Source organism: Chiloscyllium punctatum, chromosome 24, assembly GCF_047496795.1.
Source record: "Chiloscyllium punctatum isolate Juve2018m chromosome 24, sChiPun1.3, whole genome shotgun sequence".
NCBI classification, from domain to species: domain Eukaryota; kingdom Metazoa; phylum Chordata; class Chondrichthyes; order Orectolobiformes; family Hemiscylliidae; genus Chiloscyllium; species Chiloscyllium punctatum.
The window spans coordinates 65,151,679-65,174,760 of record NC_092762.1 but is presented as its reverse complement, the minus strand read 5'-3'; the positions used below and the strand labels follow the sequence as shown (position 1 = coordinate 65,174,760).

Sequence of the window (23,082 nt, the reverse complement as noted above, 5' to 3'; positions counted from 1 at the left end):
AAAACACCATACTTAATGATTATAATAAAAGAGATTCATGAAAGATACTTTGGAATTCTTACTATGGCAGACTGTATGTTACTGTAATTCAGATCAGATTGGTAAGACTGCTGTTTACACGGGGAATCAAACCTAATTTAGATCACTTTTAAGTTGAATAAGTAAATATGCTGCATTCAACAGTTCTTCTGTTAAGGGGCAGGAGGCCACTGTTTTCTTGAGTGAAAACATGAGTGCAATTGCTCCAGCAGTCAAATATATCTTCATAAGTGGAGGATGCAGAATGGACTTTCTGAATCAAACCTACCTTCAACTAGGCCTTTTGATCAGTATTGAATATAAATTAACGACGACATTCGAGTGAAAAAGAAATTAATGCGGAGTACTTTCAAAACCAACTGTGTTAAAGGTGCAGGCAGCACAATTTGAATCCAGCTTAATAACTGATCTAACTCCATTGAATACAGTGTCAAATTGGCTGGACCAATACCAATGTAAGATAGTATTTAATGGAGGTGATTGTAGCAATTGGGCAGTCTTGTTTGCTGGTTAAAAGTCCATGTCATCTCCTTTGAGGAAGACTTGCAGAATGAAGTCCCAATTTGGCACTTACTGGACAGAACTTGATCTTCCCTGGAGATCGATTCCTCTGAGGACTGCCAACCTGAAGCAAGCAGTGCCTTGCTGAGGTGGTAGCTGCCACTGGTAACGCAGCCCAACTGACGCCCAGGCCCTGAGGAGTCTTGGCCACAGATGAACGAAGGGAGGACGGCTGGGGAAGATCGCAGGTGGGGTGGAAATGGTGAAGGAAGTGTGGAGTGCAGCAAGGGAAGGTCACCCCCATGCTGGGTCACTTGGTCAGGCCCTCAAGGAGGGACCTGCCCCTTGGGAGTGGCTTGCAATCCGAAAGGATTTGTTTTTTAAGCTTCCAGCATAGTGAGTGCTTGGGCACCACGTGGTGACTACAAGCAGTGGTAAGGCGAGAACTTTAAGTGTGCATTAATTATCCACACAAGGTCCTCAAATGGGAGCAGAGTGGAAGGCCAGCCAGGAACTTCCTGATTCCAGACTTAATTGGGGCAGAAAAGGAAAGGTGCCATAGTCCCCAAATATCATCCTCCTTCCTGGTTAAGTGACCCTTACCTACCAGCAAATTTACCTGTGGGGGCGGGCATTAAATTCCACCCATTCAGTCAATACCTTTTTTAAAAAAAAAAGACATGTTCTTGGATTGTTGGAATGTCTAGTTCCCTTCCCCATAAAATAATGGTTTAAAAAGGGTTTTTGCAATGATTTGACTGCTTCCACTGCCATACTAGATTTGTTGAGCTTGATATGTTAATTTTGTTTTTGTAGAATCTTAATTCCAACCTTTAAACTGTGGGTTTAATGTCACTAGCATGGCCACACCTAGTTACCCAGATCAATCTGTGTATGAAAAAATAATTTAAAAATCACAATTTTTCTGAAAAAAGTTATTCTTTAATCAATATGAAATCTATTAGTAACCTAGACTGAGTGTTTTTGGACTGTAACTATAGATTCCTATTGAGGGGAGTAAACATAACATTCATACTCAAAAACAAATACTTCACAAGTGCAAACTACGAGATGTTGGATGTTTAATTAATCTGTCCTTCATGTATTATCAATTGGATGGTTAAGATTGAAAGTTTCTTCCAAAGAAATGCAAACATGACAAAGGCAGAATATAAGTTCATCCTTTTGAGAAATTTTAGCAGTGTTTGGTCTTAAATATTTTAGTATTTTTCCTTAAAGTTTTTTGCATCATTTTTGCTCACTGTAACAATTGTCAATGCATCCAATTAAAGGATAACTAACCCACTGACCTATACATGAAGAAAATCTGGTCCAATTGTAAGTCAAGTATATAGAAAACATTTGTAAAATATATAATATTCATTATTCTTTTGATTTGGAACTATTCCCCACCTTCTTTTGCTACGTAACAGCTGCCTTCAACTTTCTGGGTGCAGTCTTCAATTCTGGTTAGGGAGCATAGCCACTGGCTCATTTTAACTCCTGATCATACATGGTCTACTATATTTCACTTTTCAAATATAAGCATCATAAACATGTCAATAAACTCAGCGCAGAAATTGTTGGTGTGAAACTTTAGACCAGCAGCAATTGTGTGATAAGGCCCAAAACTGTGATGACTGCTCACATCCTATGCGCTACCCAAAATTTCTTCGCGGTTTTTCTGTGGATGGCGAACTTTAGTATGCAGATTTAGCTTCAAGTTACTCAATATTCAAGTTGAGATTTTATACTTTGATGAATGGGGAGTCTGCAATGATGTTGAGCTAAAGCACAGAAACATTGTTTGATGGCAGTGCCTGAAGCCAACATCAACTAACCTGGCTGTAACTTATTCTGGAGGTAAAAATCCTGTTAAAAAGTACTTGGAGAACATTATCATCTGCTTCAAGCAGCCTGCCAAACAATCTGGAAGTTACGAATAGCAGTTTTAACAATTACAAAGCTCCTTAATTTTTAAGCTTTTGGTTACTTTTCCAGAGGAGATCAGCCAACTTTTGTTGACCTTCTTTGCACAAAGTAATACTTTGCTCATTGGGCCGACACCACATATCTTCTCCCAAATGATCAAAAGGGGTATGCAACAGGTGCTATTTTCATTGGACTTGTTACGCTTCTGAGCAAAAGCTGATGACTACCAGCACAAGCAGTGCAATATCTGAGGAAACTGAGGTGGTACATTGCGCTGGACACGTCTTCTTAGCATCTAGATCCAAATCCACAGACACTGTTAAATGAAAATCTTATGTTGTTGAACATTTGAAGCTCTCACTTTAACAAGAGCAAAGATGAATTTCTCTTGCATTGTTACAAAGCTAGTCAATGACTAGTAAGACTGTAAGATTCAGAAAGCAGCCAGGATGATTATATTATGGAAAGTCGACCATGCTCATCAGTCTTGAAAATGAGAAGATACTTGAAAAATGCCTTTTCAGGATTAAAGCTACCTTCTTGTAATCCTGCCAATTGGTATCCTTTCAGCTCTCAATGACACGGTGCAGACAAAATAAAACAAAGTTCTTGCAGCACCAGGATCATTGCCGAGGGCATTAGTGTCACCTTGAAGTAATGCCTTAGCTATCTGGAGAGATTGGGAGTTGCTTAGAGTACACTTTCCACACCTTCCTCCAAGATTGCCTTATTCACTCTGTATTCAGAACTTTGACAGAGAGAGGTGTCAAACAATAGAATTATAGAGATAGAAAATGACGGCAAGAATTGAGAATCAAAGTCAGAGAATAGAAGATATACATTGTATATCTGAAAACAGCTGAACAAGTGTCTGGGCAGTCAGAAAATCAGTGCGCATGGCACTCACCCTGGATGTATATGTTCAATATCTCAGTTTTTTTCTTGTTAGCAACAAGTTGCTCAAAGCACCACTTGCATCACTGCCTTCAATCTTCTAAACTGCAAAAGTGCCCTTTGATTTGCTGCTATTTCTTTCTTAACAATCAAAAAAGAAAATCTGATCAAAACTCAAAGAAAACACAACCAACTTACTACCTTAGCTTTTCTAATGTGTGTGAGATACCATTGAGCTTTACTATTGAACACCCCCTTGGTTGTATGTTGTATGCTACACTTGCAAAGAGTAAGTATCCTTGGCTGCAGGGTTTCAGCAAGAGGCTTTAGGTGGCCCTTCAGTTGCCCTGAATTTGAGTATAACATCTGATTCACACAGTAGCCTTCTGGTGTTATCCACTTTCTGATCTAAGGACACTTGCTCTGAAGTACTGGAAGGTGCGCATGTTGCATTGCTCCAGAGAAATACAGTAGCAACCTACTCCAGTCATACAATTGTTGCCAGGTGCTTCTTCAGCAGATTGACTAACTTGCAAGGGAGTTCATGAGAAACTTACCACATTACCATGTCTTCGATGCTTTCATTTACCAGCACATAGCAACCTTTAGTGCTGCTGGTTCCTGCAAATGTGCAACATTTTTAATATACTGCTGAACATTTCTATGTTGTTTATAATTCTAACCTATTGAGGCAAAAGATCATCAAAAATATTTTCTGAACTTTGAGTTTGTGGTCATCATGAGGACTCAGGGCGCAGCAAACCAGTTAGAGACTGCAGAATAATTGACAATGCACAAATACGTACTCAACAGCAGTGTGGTGTAACTGGCAGAAAAAGTAACTGTCAAATGGCCAGGCTTGATCTGCCAGATAGTTTCTGGAAGGAAGTTGTACAGGTGCATTAAATTCCCACTTGTTCATAATGGAACATGGCTTGGTCAATGATAATGTAGCCTAAAGTTAAAACTCATTTGTTGACTTCGCAGATGAAACAAGTTAGAAGTTGGTGTGACGTGGCCGGCAATCATGTGCTCTCGAGTCTGTGATAAGACAAGCAGAGTAGTTGGTATCTACTTCCCATGAAGTCTTGCAGTGGAAGGGTGGAATAATGGGGGAGTCCAGGGTGGAGAATAAGCTTTTCTTGCAACGTTACTCTTGGCCCCATAAAGGCAAGAAAATTATTTACATTTGCTGACCGCTTCTGCTTTGGGTTTCCCCAGTGGGAAAGCCATGGGCTAGAGTTAAAACTCATTAGGGCTCCAATAAGGTGCAGATGTAAAGAAGGGTCTGTTAGCTTTTGGAATAGCTCCTTTCATTTTTTGAATGGCAGATGCTGAATTGCAAACAATGGGTGTCTCAATGTTCCAGCGTGGTTAAATAACTTGGAACATTTTGACTGCCAACTTGCCTGTTTTTTCCAGTCAACGATGGTTCAATGTATTCTCTCAAATATGGAAGTTTTCTAAAATTGATCTTCTCAAGATTGTTCTTAAGTGTCAGTAACTGCTTCTCATGATGATTTGGTGCAATTATAAACAAATCCATGACCATGTAACATTATATTCATTTGTCAGTGGTCTGATGTACACCTTCATTTAAAAGCTAGATAAAAAATTAAGGAATGCCATCATCATTTTAAAAATTCTTATACTCATCGCTGGTGAGACCAACATTTGTTGACCATCCCTTGAGTTGAATGGCTTGCTAGACTATTTCAGAGGAAGCTAAGAGTCAACCTCTGGTGGGCCTGAAAACACATGTTGACCATATAAGGTAAGGTCATATAATCATAGAGAGGTACAGCATGGAAACAGACCCTTTAGTCCAACCCGTTCATGCCAACCAGATATCCCAACCCAATCTAGTCCCACCTGCCAGCACCTGGCCCCTATCCCTGCAAACCCTTCCTAGTCATATACCCATCCAAATGCCTCTTAAATGTTGCAATTGTACCAGCCTCCACCACATCCTCTGGCAGCTCATTCCATACATGTACCACCCTCTGCGTGAAAACGTTGCCCCTTAGGTCTCTTTTATATCTTTCCCCTCTCACCCTAAACCTATGCCCTCTAGTTCTGGACTCCCCAACCCCAGGGAAAAGACTTTGTCTATTTATCCTATCTATGCCCCTCATAATTTTGTAAACCTCTATAAGGTCACCCCTCAGCCTCCGACGCTCCAGGGAAAACAGCCCCAGCCTGTTCAGCCTCTCCCTGTAGCTCAGATCCTCCAACCATGGCAACATCCTTGTAAATCTTTTCTGAACGCTTTCAAGTTTCACAACATCTTTCTGATAGGAAGGAGACCAGAATTGCATGCAATATTCCAACAGTGGCCTAACCAATGTCCTGCAACATGACCTCCCAACTCCTGTACTCAATACTCTGACCAATAAAGGAAAGCATACCAAATGCCCTCTTCACTGTCCTATCTACCTGCAACTCCACTTTCAAGGAGCTATAAACCTGCACTCCAAGGTCTCTTTGTTCAGCAAAACTCCCTAGGACCTTACCATTAAGTGTATAAGTCCTGCTAAGATTTGCTTTCCCAAAATGCAGCACCTTGCATTTATCTGAATTAAACTCCATCTGCCACTTCTCAGCCCATTGGCCCATCTGGTCCAGATCCTGTTGTAATCTGAGGTAACCCTCTTCGCTGTCCACTATACCTCCAATTTTGGTGTCATCTGCAAACTTACTAACTGTACCTCTTATGCTTGCATCCAAATCATTTATGTAAATGACAAAAAGTAGAGGACCCAGCACCGATCCTTGTGGCACTCCACTGGTCACAGGCCTCCAGTCTGAAAAACCACCATCACCTTCTGCCTTTGAGCCAGTTCTGTATCCAAATGGCTAGTTCTCCCTGTGTTCCATGAGAATGTTAAATATTCTTTCCAGAGGACATTAGTGAACCAAATGGGTTCTTGCACCAATCAATTATAGCTGTCATGGCAATATTACTTGAGATTGGCTTTATAGTCCAGATTAATTAATTGAATATAAATCTGGGCAGCAGCTAATGGTAAGATTTGAATCCATGTTTCCAAAGTATTAACCTGGTTCTCTGAATTACTAGTTCTGTGACAATCTGATGCTCTCCTCTTTTATTACATTAATAGTTATACATTCACACATCCTAATGTGAAATGCTAACAATTCCTTAAGACATAAGGGGTGAAAAATCCTTAATTTCCTAGTTTATTTATTTTTTATTAATTCGTGGGTTGTTGATGCCACTGGCTGGGCCAGCATTTATTAGCTATCCCTAGATGCTCTTGAAATGGCAGTGGTCAGCCGCCTTCATGAACTGTGGTAGTCCATTTGGTGTTAGCAGAGTCACAGTACTGTTAGGGAAGGAGTTCCAGGATTTTGACCCAGTGACACTTAAGGAATAACATTAATTTGTAAGTGAAAATGGTGAGTGGCTAGCAAGGGAACGTGTAGGTGATGGTGTTCCCATGCATCTGCTGTCTTAGTCCTTCCAGATTGTAACAGGTAAGAGTTGGGAGGACGTCTAAAGAGTGTTGGTGAATTTCTGCAGTGCATATAGTAGATAATACATACTACTGTTAATGAACACCGGTGGGGAAGGGAGTGAATATTTGCAGTTGAGGCACCAGTCAAACGGGCTGCTTTGTCCTGAATGGTGTCGAGTTTCTTGAATGTTGTTGGAGCTGTACTTAGCTGAAAATGTGTTGCTGGAAAAGTGCAGCAGGTCAGGCAGCATCCAAGGAGCAGGAGAATCAACGTTTCGGGCATGAGCCTGAAGAAGGGCTCATATCCGAAACGTCGATTCTCCTGCTCCTTGGGTGCTGCCTGACCTGCTGCATTTTTCCAGCAACACATTTTCAGCTCTGATCTCCAGCATCTGCAGTCCTCACTTTCTCCTGGAGCTGTACTTATTCAGGCAAGTGGGCAGTAATCCATCAAACCCCTGACTTGAGCCCTGTAGATGGGAGTCAGACTTTGGGAGGTGAGTTTCTTGCTGCAGGAATTTTAATCTGTGACCTGTGTTTGTAGTCACATTACCAATATAGCTAGTCCAGTTTAATTGATGGTCAATGGTAACACCCAGGATGTTGATAGTGGGGAGTTCAGGGATAGTAAGGCAATTCAATTTCAAAGGGCAATGGGTAGATTCTCTCTTGTTGCAGATGGTCATAGCTTGGTACTTGTGTGGTGTGAATATTACTTGGCAATTGTCAGTCCAAACCTGAACATTGTCTAGGTCTTGCTGCATTTGTTTTTGGATTGTTTCAGTATTTTAGGGGTTGTGAATGGTGCTGAACATTATACAATTATCAGCAAATATCCTCACTTCTGATTTAATGATGGAGAGAAGATCATTGATGAAGCAGTTGAAGATGTTGGACTTAGGACCCAATCCTGACAAACTTCTGTTGAGATATCATGAAGTCAGATGACTAACCTCAATCAACCACAACCATCTTAGTCTGTACCAGGTATGATTCATACCAGCAGAGAATTTTCTCCTGATTTCCATTTCCATGCTTGCTTGGCTCCTTGATGTCACATTCAGTTCAAAGTTTCCTGAATGTTATGGACAGTAACTTACATGTATGACTAATGGAAACCCTGCAGAAATAGTACAACTAATCAGGGCTAGTATGAAATGCAGGAAATAAAATGCCTTTGCCATGAGCTGGAAGGCAGACTGCCTCTCGGAGCCTGGGCAACTGAAGTTTTTGCAGACAATGCAATAATAATATTTGTACTTTGGTGATGATCTTCATCTGGTTCAAAACACAATGAAACACAGCAAACAGAGCTTGCTCATCTGTGTTCACTTTAGTTCGTTAATGGAAAAAGAGCAAGGCAAAGAGGAATAAGCTTGTGGAGTAGGATTAGCAAACTTGCCAAAGTATTATGGAGGATTTGTGCTGAGTAAAGCAGATACAGATACTTCAGTGTTTTTGATGCCACACAGGGTGAATCAATGGAGAGTGAATCATTGATCTCACTTAAGGAATAGAGAGAGATAGTCAATAAGAAAACCAAATTATTACTCTGTCCAATTCTTAACTACTCGGAAAAATAACAACCGCTATGTCACATGACCTCATCTTTTTCATGTCCTTACCAATATAAATTCAAACAATGAATCACGCAAATTTCACCATATGTCTCACGCTATTGTGCTAGTTCTAGCTTCTCTCAAGATTCTCAAATATTCATTTCCTTCTTCCTGCCTGATCCCTTAAACATTTTTTTTTCAGTTGTGTTTAATGCCCCCTTTAATGCCACTGTTACCTCAGCTTTAACATTTTCTTTGCCTAAATGGCACTAAAATCTGTTGGAAAATGTCTTATCCCTCTTCTCAAAGCTTTTCAACAATTTGAAACAAACTGAGCTTCTCTTGCTTAACTTTGCCAACTCTCATGAATATGAATCTCGTTTATTAAACCAGTTTTTATTGCAACAGTTACCTTTCACTGGTGGTATCATGGAACAGAAACTACTTTGCACTTTGGTTATGGGTCCACTACCTGGCAACAATGAATTATTCAAAACTAGACATAATAGTGCAACATATACTACAAAAAACTTAAACCATGCTACAGCTAATGGAAATGCCAAAATAATGTAAGTTGTGAGCCTGAATTAATTTTCTGATCCAAAGAGTCCCTTGACTGAGTCTACTATGTATGTTAAAATAGAAATGCATTTTCTCTGCATTTTCCATTGCAAATGAGGTCAGCCTTGGTGCAAATTTACAACCCTATTCTGCACTCTAATTTTACAAAGAGCTTATAATGCTAATGTAATGCTTGGAACAATGCCATTTGTATTTTATTCTGTTCCAGGCTGTAAAATGATTGTCACGACTGTACTTCAAAATGCACTGTCAGGGAGCACTGCAATGAAATCATATAGCGATCGCTTTGAAATATCCAACGAATGTACATCCTCGTGTGGCACTCTGTTGCCAAAATAAATTAGATAAGCACCAACGATGCGCCAGCAGAAAACTAATGCAGACCCTGTTAGTTTTTACAAATAGCCTTTTCATTAACATCTGCAATTACAATTTACATCCAATCAATCAAACATTTGTTAACGATGAAAATATAATTCTTTGTGAAAGTTTATGTGCCCAATTTTAACACCAAATGATTCGGTTTTGAGTGACTTATATTTCACACGGAACAAACAAGTGCACAGAAACCTGAATGGTCATTAAAACCAAAAAGGCTCCATGCCTTAGCTGAAATGGCATCACAGCCCTGATTCTGGAAGCACCACCCACAGACTCAGTAATCACTTTCTTGCTGGGAGAAGGTGCGAGATATGGGTGGGCTTTTGGCACTTCATGCATCTACTGTTCACTGAAGCAGCAGCACACTCAAAATTACATATGCTTTCAAACAGAGAGAGTTTCATTACTAGGTTTTCCAAGACAACTTGTGGATGTTTGAAGAAATGGACAAAATCCAGTGGAGTTCTCTGTGAGGGTAAGGTCTTCTTTTTGGAGAAATCAGGTATTCAAATACAGTTGAATGTGCATACAAAGCTGATGAGCTCTGTCAAGCTGTTGAACTACTTAAATGTCCAAGCACTTTTATATTTTAAAAAATCATTTGGCCTAAAATTGAAGAAAAAAAGTGACATTAACATTTATGCTTCTTGAATGCTTTCACAACCTAACATTATCATAGTATTGGGAGGGGTGGTAGGGGGAGGACAGCTATAAAATCACTGCTTCATTTTTTCACATCTCCAAATGATTATAAAGGGATGAGCAGACTTTGACGTGGTGCTTTGATGTGGGGCTATGAATACGAACTTTATGCGGGATTAAGTACTTCAAACAATTATTTGTTTTTACAAAGGACTAAATCTTTCAAAGGATTTACATATATTGAATGAGATGTTATCAATTACTTATTAATTTTCTTTTCTTTTATATTCTTCTCAATCATGGTTTATTTTAAAAATAGTTTTATATTTAATAAATAAAAATGTATTTAATCTCACCATGGTTTCTGAGGTCTGCTCACAGTGAACACTGGGTGAGTTGGCATGGAGAGTTAAGGTAAAAGTAAATGGTGGGTGGAAGCATGGGTTGGCATAATTTGGTAATACGTTAGTGTAAAGGCTTTAAATGACTATGGCAATGGATGAGATAGTTACAGATTGCTTGACTTGGCACTATGTTGGGATGAAGCATATGAAGGCCATGGGGATTATGATGCAGCATGCATTGGTATTGATGGGGCATGGAAATCAAGTGCATGATGAGGGGGAATGTGGTGTAATGGCAAATGGGCTGTGTTTGGTTTTATAATTTTTTTTCCAGTTGGGGAAAACCAATCCCAAGGCAGAGACAGACATTTAAACAGCTTGCCTTCTCACATGGAAGCCTCTGTCATCACCACCAAACTCTTTAGGGGGCAGCAAACACAACTCCAATTGGTATCCATCTGCCAGAACAAAAATCCAACTGTTTGGAGCCCTTTCTCCCAAGTTGGATTTGTAGAGCTGGAAAGTTTTCCAACCCGGCCAAAGGTTTCAGGAATGAAAATTTGGTCCAGATATTCAAAAGGCATTTCTTTGAACAGGAGGTGCAAGGAAATGTGACTGGAGCCAGAGGAGAAAAGCAAACTGCTCAGAACACTGGACCCTTGAGGCTGAGGAGATTTTAAATCCTGAGTGTCAAATGCATTGACTCTTTTCACTCCGCCCAAATCTTGTTTCAGCCCATAGATCCATTTGCTACTAGATTAGTGCAATAGGAAACACATAGCATGTTCCACATGCAACTCACTGTTTATGGTGAAAGCTGGACCTGCAGGCACCATTGTAATCTAATCTGCAGCTTCACAGAAGGATCCTGCTGCGCAGAAGAGCAGGTTAAGAAAGGAACCTAGGTGGATGCAATTGGATAGGTATGGGCATGACCGAAATGTCATTTCACTGCTTGTACTCCTTGCAGAATCTGATGGGCAGCTTCAAAATTGGTGGTTAGCTTCAAAATTGGTGATTAAAGGCCAATGATCCTATTAGAAAATAGAAAGAGACCATTGGGTCTCTTAGACTCTGGAGTAATTAGATGTCTCCATCCCTGTTAAAGTAAGGCTATTTATAAAGTTAGCAGAGTTTTGGAGCTACAGGAGACTGATCAGCAGAGAAAGCAAAATGGGTTGTTAATAATTCCATTACCATTAGTAGTGTCACCAGACAATAACACACAGCACAGGTAGCTGAAGTGGAAATATTAGTGGCAGTAAAAGAGAAAATTGAGGCTGTAGTTAATTGACCTGTTCAAGTTCTCATTTTATAGTGTACCTTTTAGACTAACGTTAAAACCCAAGCTATGTAAAAAAATCAATTATCACATGCTGTTGGTGTTCAATAAATGGTCCTTCACTCGTGTGGAGGATTGATCAAAAGATCACATATTGTAACTTATATGGTATTTTCATGAAGTTCAGTGAGTGACTTTTTGTATCTAAAATTTTAATTGACTAGCTATATATTAGATTTATAATTAGTACACTTCAAAAATAAATTAAACAACTTCAAGAAGAAAAAGTTAAATATTTTTATACAGAATCTGAAAGCCATGAAAAAATCCCTTTTGGTGAACCATCTAACAGATAAGACAATAAAGTATAATCTACACTTCAAAGGAGGCCGAGTTGTCTCTTGTGGACCGAAACTGACTCAGCAATGCAAAGAAGCTTCTGTCAGAACAAAGAAACTGAAGTGGAGGCGACAGCAAGTGATACTGTTTCAACGTCTCACAGTGATTATTTGAAGCATATAAACTTTACTGAGTTATACTACAGAAGTGACCTGTGGTAAAATGTTTCCGACAAAACAGTTCTTACTATAAAAACTGAGCCTGAAATGTGCATTATCTCTTTGATCTCAACTTCTAAGATTCCCACTTTTTGAGCTTGATGCTCAGACACAGCACACTATATGAATGTTTCCAGAACTTTGTGCATTCACTATATAAAGATTTCTCCTTATAGGCACAGCTCAGATGTCATGGCTGAAGACATTTTTATGCAACATCAAAGATGCAGACACATCTTTTGAACAGAGGCTGCTGGGAGACCTGGGATTTCTGAACACTGGGCACAGCAGGAGATTGATTCAACCAGCACAAAAATAAAAAGATGGTTTCATTAAAGAGCTGTTAATCCCTGTCAGTGAACAGAAAGAATGTACAGCAGGTATGACAGCTGAAAAACAGATTGTTTTATATTTCTGTACTTGATGACAGTATTGAGTGTTCCGAAATTAGTTTCAGACACTCAAATGGGATTTTCATTCAACAGTGTTTAAAAAGAATATACCCTAAGGTAAAATGTTCTGTTGCAATGTACCGTACCATATGTGCAGAAAAAGTTGGAATACATAAACTCAAATGTCATTTAAAATAAGACTTAGTATTTATGGAAACAGTATTTGAATAACTTCAGAACAGTTACTACTGTGTTCATACTATAGCTTCCTATCTTCTTGACACAGCCATTCATTGGACACAAATTGTAAAGACAATATTTTTGCAGAGTACAATATATGACGTCAGTCTCAAACTAAGAGCAACACTGCCCTTCAAGGTAAAAGTGTGTCACTTAACATTCCACTGGTGAATACTGTTGAATAGTTGAGATCAGGACCAGGACAGAGCAGGAGAGAAGTTGTGCTTGACACAAGGTCATACTGACATCAAGTAGTAATTATAAATAAAAATCTTAGTCTAATTCAACATCAAAGGATTGAAGACAAAGGCTGTTAGACTTCCTGACAGATACGATGTTCGCAGCAAAAGTCATTCAGGAAACCAGAAGCTATAACAGTTAGAAGTGGAAAAACTCTTTTTTGATAGTTGTTTCAATCTGTGGGACATGCATTACCAGAAGAGAACAAATTGAAATTGCTGAGTGAAGTGTTTGAAGAAAAAAATAAAATGTTTAGTCACGTTGGGGTTGTGGGCAGAAGTGAGTGAGAGGATCATAAAGAAAGCTCACTAAATAATAAAACACAACTTTTCAGCTTTTTCCACTTGAGTAATTTCAAAATGATAATTCTACATTAATATAATAATGATACACATGAAGAAAAGACTGCATTTATTGCTTACCAGAGCTACAAGGTTATTGAACACCTCCCTGACCATAATTAGAACCCGATGGCAGTAATTCTGAGGGATAAATCCTTTAGTTTCTGGTAAAAGTATAAATACTATATTAGAACATTTTGCCACTACATTTAAAATTACAAATGGGGAAAACTTTTCCATGTTTACCATGTTGCCAAAACATCCCAATCAAAGGAAATGTTTCTTATTGACATCTTTTTATGTCAGGCTTTTAAATCATTTTCTCTCTAAAAGGAGTTGGAAGTGGGTTACATTATGTGATGTGCTCTCACAGGTGTAAGATTTCATTTACAGTTATAAAAGAAAAGATTTTCATTTATATAGCAACTTTTTCAGTCTCAGCATGTTCCAAAGCACCGTACACAATTATTTTTGAAGTGCAGCCACTGCAATAATGTAAGAAACAAAACCAACTGTGCACAGCAAAATTCACAAACAGCAATTTGCTAATTACTAGGTAGTGTGTTTTAGTGACATTGGTCTTATGGTCTTATGGTTAAACAACATGTTTTGGCCAGAAGGCTGGGAGGACTGGCAGGATCTTTCTCAAAACCACACATGGGATCCTTTACATTTGACTCACCATGGAGATGTCAAGCCAAATTATGCAAATAGTTTTTATTTCTGAGAACATCTGAAGGGTCAGACGGTACCTCAGTTTAATATCTCATCTGTTTGACAGCACCCAACAGTGCATGACATTGTCGGTATTACACTGATTTGTCAGTCCAAACTGGGCAGTCATGTGTTTGGAGCTAGTCTTGAATCCACAGCTGTCTGATTCAGAAGTGAGAGGGCTACAACTTTGCCAAGGTTAACATCTACTGCAGCTATCTGCTAAGACAAGTAGTTTAATTATTAACGGGCCAGGCATTGAAGATGTATTGAAAGACAATGTGGAATGTCATTGATCCTCGATTGCTTCAAATTCAGACAGTATGGAGATGGAATTGATCTATATGACTGTGGTGCAAAATGGTCGATTGCAGTTCTTGCTGCTGGTGCTTTTTAGAATCTGGATGAAGTCAATTTGGCCAATTGCCAAACAGAAAGCAAACAAAAAGAAAATGAGGAAAAGGTCATCGCTGACATTGGCAGTATTTCTGCATTCCTGGATTTGCCTGATTCTTTGGCTGCCTGCATCATGTAAATATTGGTATTAAGAGGGTCCACATTCACTTTGAGGAGTGATGGCAGGAGTTGTTTCTATGCATTTATGACCTGAGGAAGTTGGAAAGCTGATTTTATTGATCAACCTATTGTTGAATCATGGAACAAAAAATAAGTCAGTCGGCTTATTTCTTATGGTCAAAAATAACAAGAGAAGTGGAGAATAAAACAAAAAGTGAAGGTTAGTTGGACGTGGCAGGTCTGGGAGAGATTCTTGGCCCAGTGAATGAAAAAGCTCAATGATCTCACGTTTCATGGGCAGCACAGTGGCTCACTGGTTAGCACTGCTGCCTCACAGCACCAGCGTCCCTTGTTCAATTCCAGTCTCGGGCAACTGTCGGTGTGGAGTTTGCTCATTTTCCCCGTGTCTGCGTGGGTTTCTTCTGGGTGCTCTGGTTTCCTCTCACAATCCAAAGATGTGCAGCTCAAATGAATTAGCCATGCTAAATTGCCCATGGTTTTAGGTGCATTAGTCAGAGGGAAATGGGACTGCGTGGGTTACTCTTTGGAGGGTTGGTGTGGAAGAGTTGGGCCGAAGGACTTGTTTCCACATTGTAGGGAATCTAATTTCCAGAATATTATAACTTAGGGGTTCACTCAAAAATTTAGTCAAATTAGCTCATTAATATAGGTGAAATGGCTTGGTTATCATAGTTCCGACAAATGGACAGCTTAATAAGTTAAATTAGGTGTTAACTCAATTAAGTCTGCTACAAAATGTTACAATGTAGACACATCCAAAAGTCAAAATATTCACAGAGAAAACCTGTTGTTAACCTCAATGTTGAGCTCTCTGTGATTGCATTTTGTGCAGTTTATGTGCATTCCTGCTTCCAGTAGCGACTGTTATTATTAACTCAGGCAAAATATCGAAACTAAATGAAAGGTCTGTGCTGTCATTTCACAAAAATCCACGACTGTACAAGAATACTGTGGTCTACATACTCAGCTTTACTCTTACTAGTTTTATATCAGTCAATTCAAGTGATTCAGAAAATTAGCCCAGGAAAATGGAATTTTACTTTGGGATCGAGCCGAAAGTCAAGTGCAGGGAGTGCTAAGAATGGGATGCTTGTGCATTCCATATTATTGATTTTTATAAAAGAAATCCATATCTTGAATGTGAGGACTGACTTTCTCTAGTGACTAACATTACAAAGATGTTTAAACTTATGGTGATTTCTTACTTGATAAATTCACCAGTCGGGAGTGCGCTGTCATGAAATGCAACTCAAACAGTGTTGCATTTTTATGTCACTTGATGATTCATCTTACCAAAGAGTTAAAATAACTTTTTAAATGCAAAGGTGAAAGACATAAGATGTGAAGGGAGTCATGGAGGGAATACTGACTGAAGTTCAAGCCTACAGCAGTTTACAATGAATCTTTAACTTTTTTCTTCCAATTTTACATTCTAGTATTGCATGATTCCTGTACCATACATCATACTCAAATTCCGAGTCTGTCTTTCAGTCCTCCTCAGCCCATTGTGCTAAACTGGTGAGAAAAGATATTAATTTGACAGAAGGTAGAGTGGAGGATATGGGTAGGTCTTGATTTGCCAAAAGCATCTCCATAATAGGCTGATGAATAAGGTCAGGAGACAAGTGCTAGAATAGACTGCTGATTGGATGAAGGTAGAAAGCAGAGAGTGGTATTATAGTGTAGCTATTCAGTGTGGCGGAAGAAGTGATGTTCCATAAGATTAATGCTGGAACCATTGCTTTTCATAATTTATGTCAGCAACACAGAATTTGGAATCAAAAATACAAGTTCTAAATTTGTGAATGAACCAAAATGAAAGGATACAGTAAATATTGAGGACTACTGCAACAAATTGAAGAGCGTTAATAAAGTTACATAAAGGAAAAATAGGTTAAGGCAAATAATTAAGTTCAACATAGGTAAATGTGCATAGTACGCTTCAGTAGTCATGATTTGGAGGTGCTGGTGTTGGACTGAGGTGAACAAAGTTAAAAATCACACAACACCAGGTTCTAGTCCAACAGGTTTATTTGGAAGCACTAGCTCCTTCATCAGGTGGCCGTGGAGTATATGATCGTAAGACACAGAATTTAAAGCAAAAGTTTACAGTGTGTTGCAACTGAAATGATATATGGAAAAATACCTGTATTGTTTGTTAAGACTCTCATCTTTTAAAATGACCATATTGGCTTCAGTTCCTTCATATGTAAATCCCACAGATTTTTTTAAAGTTACATTCTCAAGTAAACTTTAACAATAGGTGCCATGTCAGCTCACATAATGCATTGAAAGTGTGAGGTGCCCTGTGTGTGGCTGTCTGTGCCCCAATGTTCAGACTGAATCTATTTCTGAAAAAGTGATTTACAGAATCTTACAGGGATTGATACAGCTTTTGAGCAAAATATAATTCTGCAAGTACAAATTCACCCCACAAACTTATATGTGCGCGCATTTATGTGGATGTGCGTGTTAAGGGGGGGGGGGGGGGGGGGAGGGTGTGTCTATGAGAAAGTGTGTTTATGTGTATGTGTGAGTGTAAAAGGGTATAAGTCTGTGAGAGGGTGTGTGGGGGGTGTGTATGTGTGAGCATATGAGAGAGAGCTTGTATATGAGTGAGGGTCTGCATGAGTGTATGGGTCTGTAGGCGTGTGTGTGTGTGTGTGTGAGCGTGTGCTTGTGTACGTGTGTGTGAGAGAGTGTATAGTGCAGTGGGTCACCTGTAGTGTGACATGAACCCAAGGTCCTGGCTAGTTCGATACCCATGGGGATGGCCTCAATCAGGACCTTGGGTTCATATCACACTACAGGTGACCCCACTGCACTATACACTCTCTCACACCTCTCTCACACGCATGTACATAAGTGCATGCATGCACACACTCCTACAGACCAATACACTCACGCAGACCCTCTCTCGTACGGTCACACATACACACCTCCCACACGCACCCTCTCACAGACTTATACCCCTTTACACTCACATACATACACACACTCTCTCACAGACACTCAAATGCCCATACCCCTCCCCCCCAAACACAAACACGTTTGCGGGGTGAATTTGTGCTGACAGAATCATATTTTATTTTGCTCAAAAGCTGCATGAATCCATGTCAGATTCTGTCAATCTCTCTTTTTGAAACTAGAATCAGTATGAACATTGGGGCACAGACAGACAGATTTTAACCTTACACCTTCAATGCATTATCTGAACTGACATGACACCTATTGTTAAAGCTCACTTGAGAACGTAACTGTAAAAAATCTCTGGGATTTACATATAAAGGAACTGAAGCCAACATGGTCATTTTAAAAGGTGAGAGACTTAACAAACAATCCAGGAATTTTTCAATATATCATTTCAGTTGCATCACACTGTAAACTTTTCCTATAAATTCTGTGTCTTACGATCTTATATTCCACAGCCATCTGATAAAGGGGCAGTGCTCCGAAAGCTAATGCTTCTAATAAACCTGTTGGACTATAACCTAGCTTGTGTGATTTTTAACTTTATACATTTCGATAGGTAGAATTCAAGGCCACTCACTATCTAGAAGGTGGAAGTCTTGGTGGAGCAGAGGATCCATGAGATATCAAAGTACAAATCACCTTAAAAGTAAAAGTTTCATAATGGGGTTTGCATAACAATGTTTTAAAAATGGAAGCTTTAAGTTTAGAGGGACAGAATTGAAATGTAGGGAAGTTATTCTAAACTTTGTTAAACTAGATACTGCAATACTGTGTTCAGTTTTGGTTGTCAAATTATTGAAGGGATGCACAGGCACCAGAAGGGTTGCAGATAAAATTTACAGGAATGATACAATAAACGTTTGGGTATACACATCAGGAAAGGAGGAACAGGCTAGGTGTTCTATCCTTTTGAAAAAGAATGAGGCACGATCCAACATAAGTCTTTAAAATTACTTATTGTTTTGACATTTGTGTTTCTTTTTATGGGAATAGCATAACTAGAGGCGATCAATAAGATGTCGTCACCAAAATATCCAGTGGGGAATTCAAAACAAACATCTTCAACCAAACAGTAGTAAGAATGGTGATTAAATTTATTATTCACTTTAAATAGAAGCTTGACAAAGATTTCCCAGAGCTGGATGTCAATGGTTATAATAGAAGGTTCAAATAGAGCATGAACACTGGCCTGAACTGGTGAAACAAATTGGTCTGTTTCCTTCGAGACAAAAAAAAGTTGCAGATCTAGAATACAAAGTAGACAAACAGGAGGCTGGATGAACACAACAAGCCAGGCATCATCAGAAGGTGGAGAAGTTGACATTTTGGGTCAAGAGCCTTCATCAGGATCTCAATGAAAGACCTCGATCCAAAAAGTCGACTTCTCTACCTTCTGATGCTGCCTGGCTTGTTATCGTCAATTGTTTTGTTCATCATCACAAATAATCCATTCAACTGGGCTTTTCCAGGACAACATACATCCTCAATATAAACTGATTAGTGAAGTCCACATCATGGAACATTTATTTCAACAACAGCTTTCCAAATTCTTCAAAGGAACTGGATCACAATTACCAGCCAACTGAACATTCTTGAGCTGGATTTACATGGATGAGTGATTGCAGTATTGACTTCAGCACTACAGGGATCCTTTGACTGAACAAAGTAACATTTTGCCATGACCTGTTGAATAGTCAGCCAACAGCACAGCTCATTTATGGATTGAGCCCAAACAAAGAATGTCACTGTACATGCAGAATTGTTCAGACCTTCATGATTCAGCAATCCACACTGCGACTTACGAAGTATACTCAGATGAAGAAAAAGAAATATTTCTCTTGGGGAGTAGCATTGGCCAAGATTCAGTTGCATTGAGGGGAGGTTTGCACCCATTAGTCAAAAAACCAAAGGAGAACCCCTGTCAGTTCCACAGGAGAGGACTGATTGAATTGAGTGCTGACTTAAATGCTCACCATCAGGCCTTTGATATAATTGAGGTCCCAATTCCAGAAATCGTAGCTGCCAAGAAATCTATAGCACCTCCTTGTGCCAACAATGCTCGCAGGAGTGGTGGCAGCTGCCAGCAATGCACCCAGCAGTGGGCCAAGATCATCATGGGGGATGAGTCAAGACAGGATGGGAATGGGGGAGGGTCATGGTGAAAGGGACTGGGGGAAGGGCAGTAAGGTAACTTTCAGGAGCCACCTCCCCTGCCACTGTCTGTTGCAGGATCCCTAAATCTGGAAGACAGTAACATAAAAGCAAGGAACTCCATCCCCTTGGAACTTCTGTCAACCCCAACAGGATATGTGGGTACCCATCAGAGGATGCAGGAGAGCTGAGGGGCCTTCATTTAATCCTGAATCTGCCATTGAATAGTGTGTTTTCAAGCGTAATGAATGCCAATTGGTTCATTAATGAGCCTGACTGCCAGTCACTGGTGATGTCTTTAAATCCTGCATCAGTCCTTTCCGCCTTAAACCAGAAGAGGCTTTGTTACCATGATAAGCTACATTAAATTCAACCCATTCTAAGATAAAGCATTATTCATGTGATTCTCTCTGTTCTTCCTCTGCACCTTTTTCCTTGATGGTGTAAGCTTTGATTCCCTATGAGTTTACTCTTCTCTCATCTCCAATTCAGTTCAAATAGATGAAGTGAGATTGAACATTATTTTAGACAGTTCAGGAGTAAAAAGACTGGTTACTAGACTTTAAGCGTCCTCAAAATCATAGAATATGTGAGCATTTTCTTAAAATACAGCCCTATTTTTGGATTACAGATCTGGTTTCTTGTCTTTATTTCTATTAGGTGGTATCTTCTGTCCCTTGGGCCAGAACTTGTCTTCAACAGCCAAGGAAGCCAGATTGACTTGTTTCTTGTAATAATGTATATGTACCTGCAGCAATATAACTGAACTGCTGAGAATTGCATACATAGTTCTCTTGTCTAGCATTGCTTGGCAACGGTTTTTTTAATGCACCAAGCATAATATTTAACAGCATATGTCTCAATGTGGGTGTGAACCAACTGGAGTGACCACCAGGCAATTAAAAAGGATGAAGATGGTTCCATACTAAATTTGTCCACTGGCATGTCTAAGTTAGTGGTTTCAGTTGGGAGTTGATGAGAACACTACGAAAGGACTAAGCATCCTTGGACTGGGGTAGAAAGAAACAGCTATGATGATGTGTGACATAGACATAAAGAAAAATTCCTCAGACTGATATTTGTAGCAATACCACAGAAAACTATAAAAAGCTAACAGTAAGGCTGGCTAAGGACAGGACCAGGCTCAGCTGTGTTGCTTTCTATGCTCTGATAGCTTGTATTGTCTAACTTCAGACATGAAGGATGGTCCTTTCCAATACTGGCAGTATTCCTGCATGCCTCATTGCCTTCACAGGAGAGGGTTAAAGGGGGAAACTGGGGAATGGGGAAAATGATGGATGTGGAAACATTAATGTTAGCGAAGTGACTTTCCTGCATACTTCTACAGCACAACAGCAAAATACTCATTACACTTTGGCTACTACATATAAGCTGTTTACCAAAGAAAAATAATTCGCAACTAAAAGATTTTTTTTTAAAAGACAGCAATTAAATGAACACATTGCTATTGATTTTAATTAGTTTAGCACAGCATCTTCTAAATTAAATTAAATTAAATTGGAAGGTCTTTTTATGTTAGAAGACTTGGAAAAACAATTATACAATTTAATGCACACCATGAGCACTTTTTCTTACATTAAGCCCTTTTTTTTAACATTAAGCAGAGTACCAAGACCTCTAATTACGCCCAAATAATTTACTAAATGACGCAGTGCCAACTGTGACATGAGAATGATAATAAGCCACTAATATCTTCATGGCTCAGTGAGTAAGATCTACCTCCAGGGTATTTCCTTAAATTGTAGGCCTTGACTGCTAAATGCAACCAATAAAAAAAGGTTTGTTTAATTACTGTCTGGAGAAGACTTAAGACTGCTATCCTACATAAAGCACTCTTAAAGCTATTTGTTCTAATTATTGTTGCAAGAGCAATTGGAATGCATTATGGGGTTATAACTTTACCTTCCTGCAGTGCCCTCTTTTATAATAAGGCAGTTAGACTTTTGGGACATCGACTCTTATTTCTTACTGCTGTAAGTCCCTGGGATCTTACTATTGGCCAATGTTATTTTGTTTAATTAGTTCCAAATAAAATGTCGTAAATAGATATCAATTTTCATACAATTAATAACTTCCATATTGGAAGGGACCATAATTCCTACTTAAAAAGATACTAATGTAAATAAAAACACAGTAAGTAGTCACTTTCACTATAGGGTTTATAAGTACAATGTCACCTTCACATGAGGATAACACTCCCCAGGGCCTGGGGAGTAGAACAACTGACACAGGGTGTCTCGCTCCGCAGGAAGCATGCGTCCTCTCATTTGAGCACGAAGTGGCATTGTCACTGAAGTCATGGAGAAGTCCGTGGCTCGCTCGCCCTCCCTCCCAGGCTGTGTGGAGGCAAAGGGCCCATGAATGGGAAAAAAATGGGGATAAATTGGGAAAAAAAGTAAATGAAAAATGGAAACATTTTGCAACACAATGCCTAGATAGATAATGTACACTTTACAAACTACAGTTAACTACTGAACAGATTTTCTAATTACTCACTTGTTTATATTTCCAACTCTATCATTGCTGGTTGCAAATACATATCACTACAAGCTGCCCAATTATAGTCTGACAATTTGAACCAATAAATTGCAAACTAAATGTAAATATTTATTCAAAACGGCCAACTAAATTAATGCAATTCAAGTGAAGGTCACTTGTGTCTGCAATGCAATGCATGTAATTATAATATGTTTAAACATGGGACAAATGCATGACCTGGAGGGAATTTATACATTTTCAACTTTACTTACTATATAAGTTAAGCAAGGAGACTCAATAACTCATATGTTTAAAATTAAAATACTACATTTGTGTTCAAAACATGCATTACTTTTTTTTAAATTGGAAGCTTCGATGAGGTGCTGGTGCATGCAAGACAAACCACTCAATAATGGAAAAGGGTGGGAAAGAACATATGAGGTAAATTAGGTAGTTGAGATTAGGTGACATTAAACTTTGGTTTTAAAAATTTGGCTGACAACAGGAAGACTGAGGGAGATAAGGAAGTCTACTGGTTTGAGATCCTAGAAAACATAAAACTGTAGTTGGCAGTACGATGAATGATGTACAAGCAAGGAATGGATTGAATGAGCTGCAACAAAATGAAGATTTGAATGCTATAACACAAGATCTGCAAAGCTTAAGATAACATTTCAGCAGAATTTGCTACTGTTGATTCGAATTAAATTACTGTGTAAGTTTCCAAATGTCATTTAATACTCCAAAAAAAAAATCAGCTCGCAACTGAACCCCATTCTCACACTGTCCTTTCCAGCAGGGTT

The 23,082-nt window shown here is 39.1% G+C and overlaps 1 protein-coding gene across 4 annotated transcripts in view; it reads right to left on the bottom strand.

Annotated features, from left to right (window-relative positions):
* nfic (nuclear factor I/C) overlaps positions 1 to 23,082 on the bottom strand; it is a 792,066-nt gene that overhangs the window by 109,239 nt on the left and 659,745 nt on the right. For 3 of the 4 annotated variants that reach the window (XM_072594043.1, XM_072594045.1, XM_072594044.1), the window contains exon 9: positions 21,979 to 22,137. The exons of the other annotated variant lie outside the window; for it this stretch is intronic. In XM_072594043.1, coding sequence (XP_072450144.1) covers positions 21,979 to 22,137 — 159 coding nt within the window. The remainder of the gene's footprint in view (positions 1 to 21,978; positions 22,138 to 23,082) is intronic. 4 annotated transcript variants of the gene reach the window in all.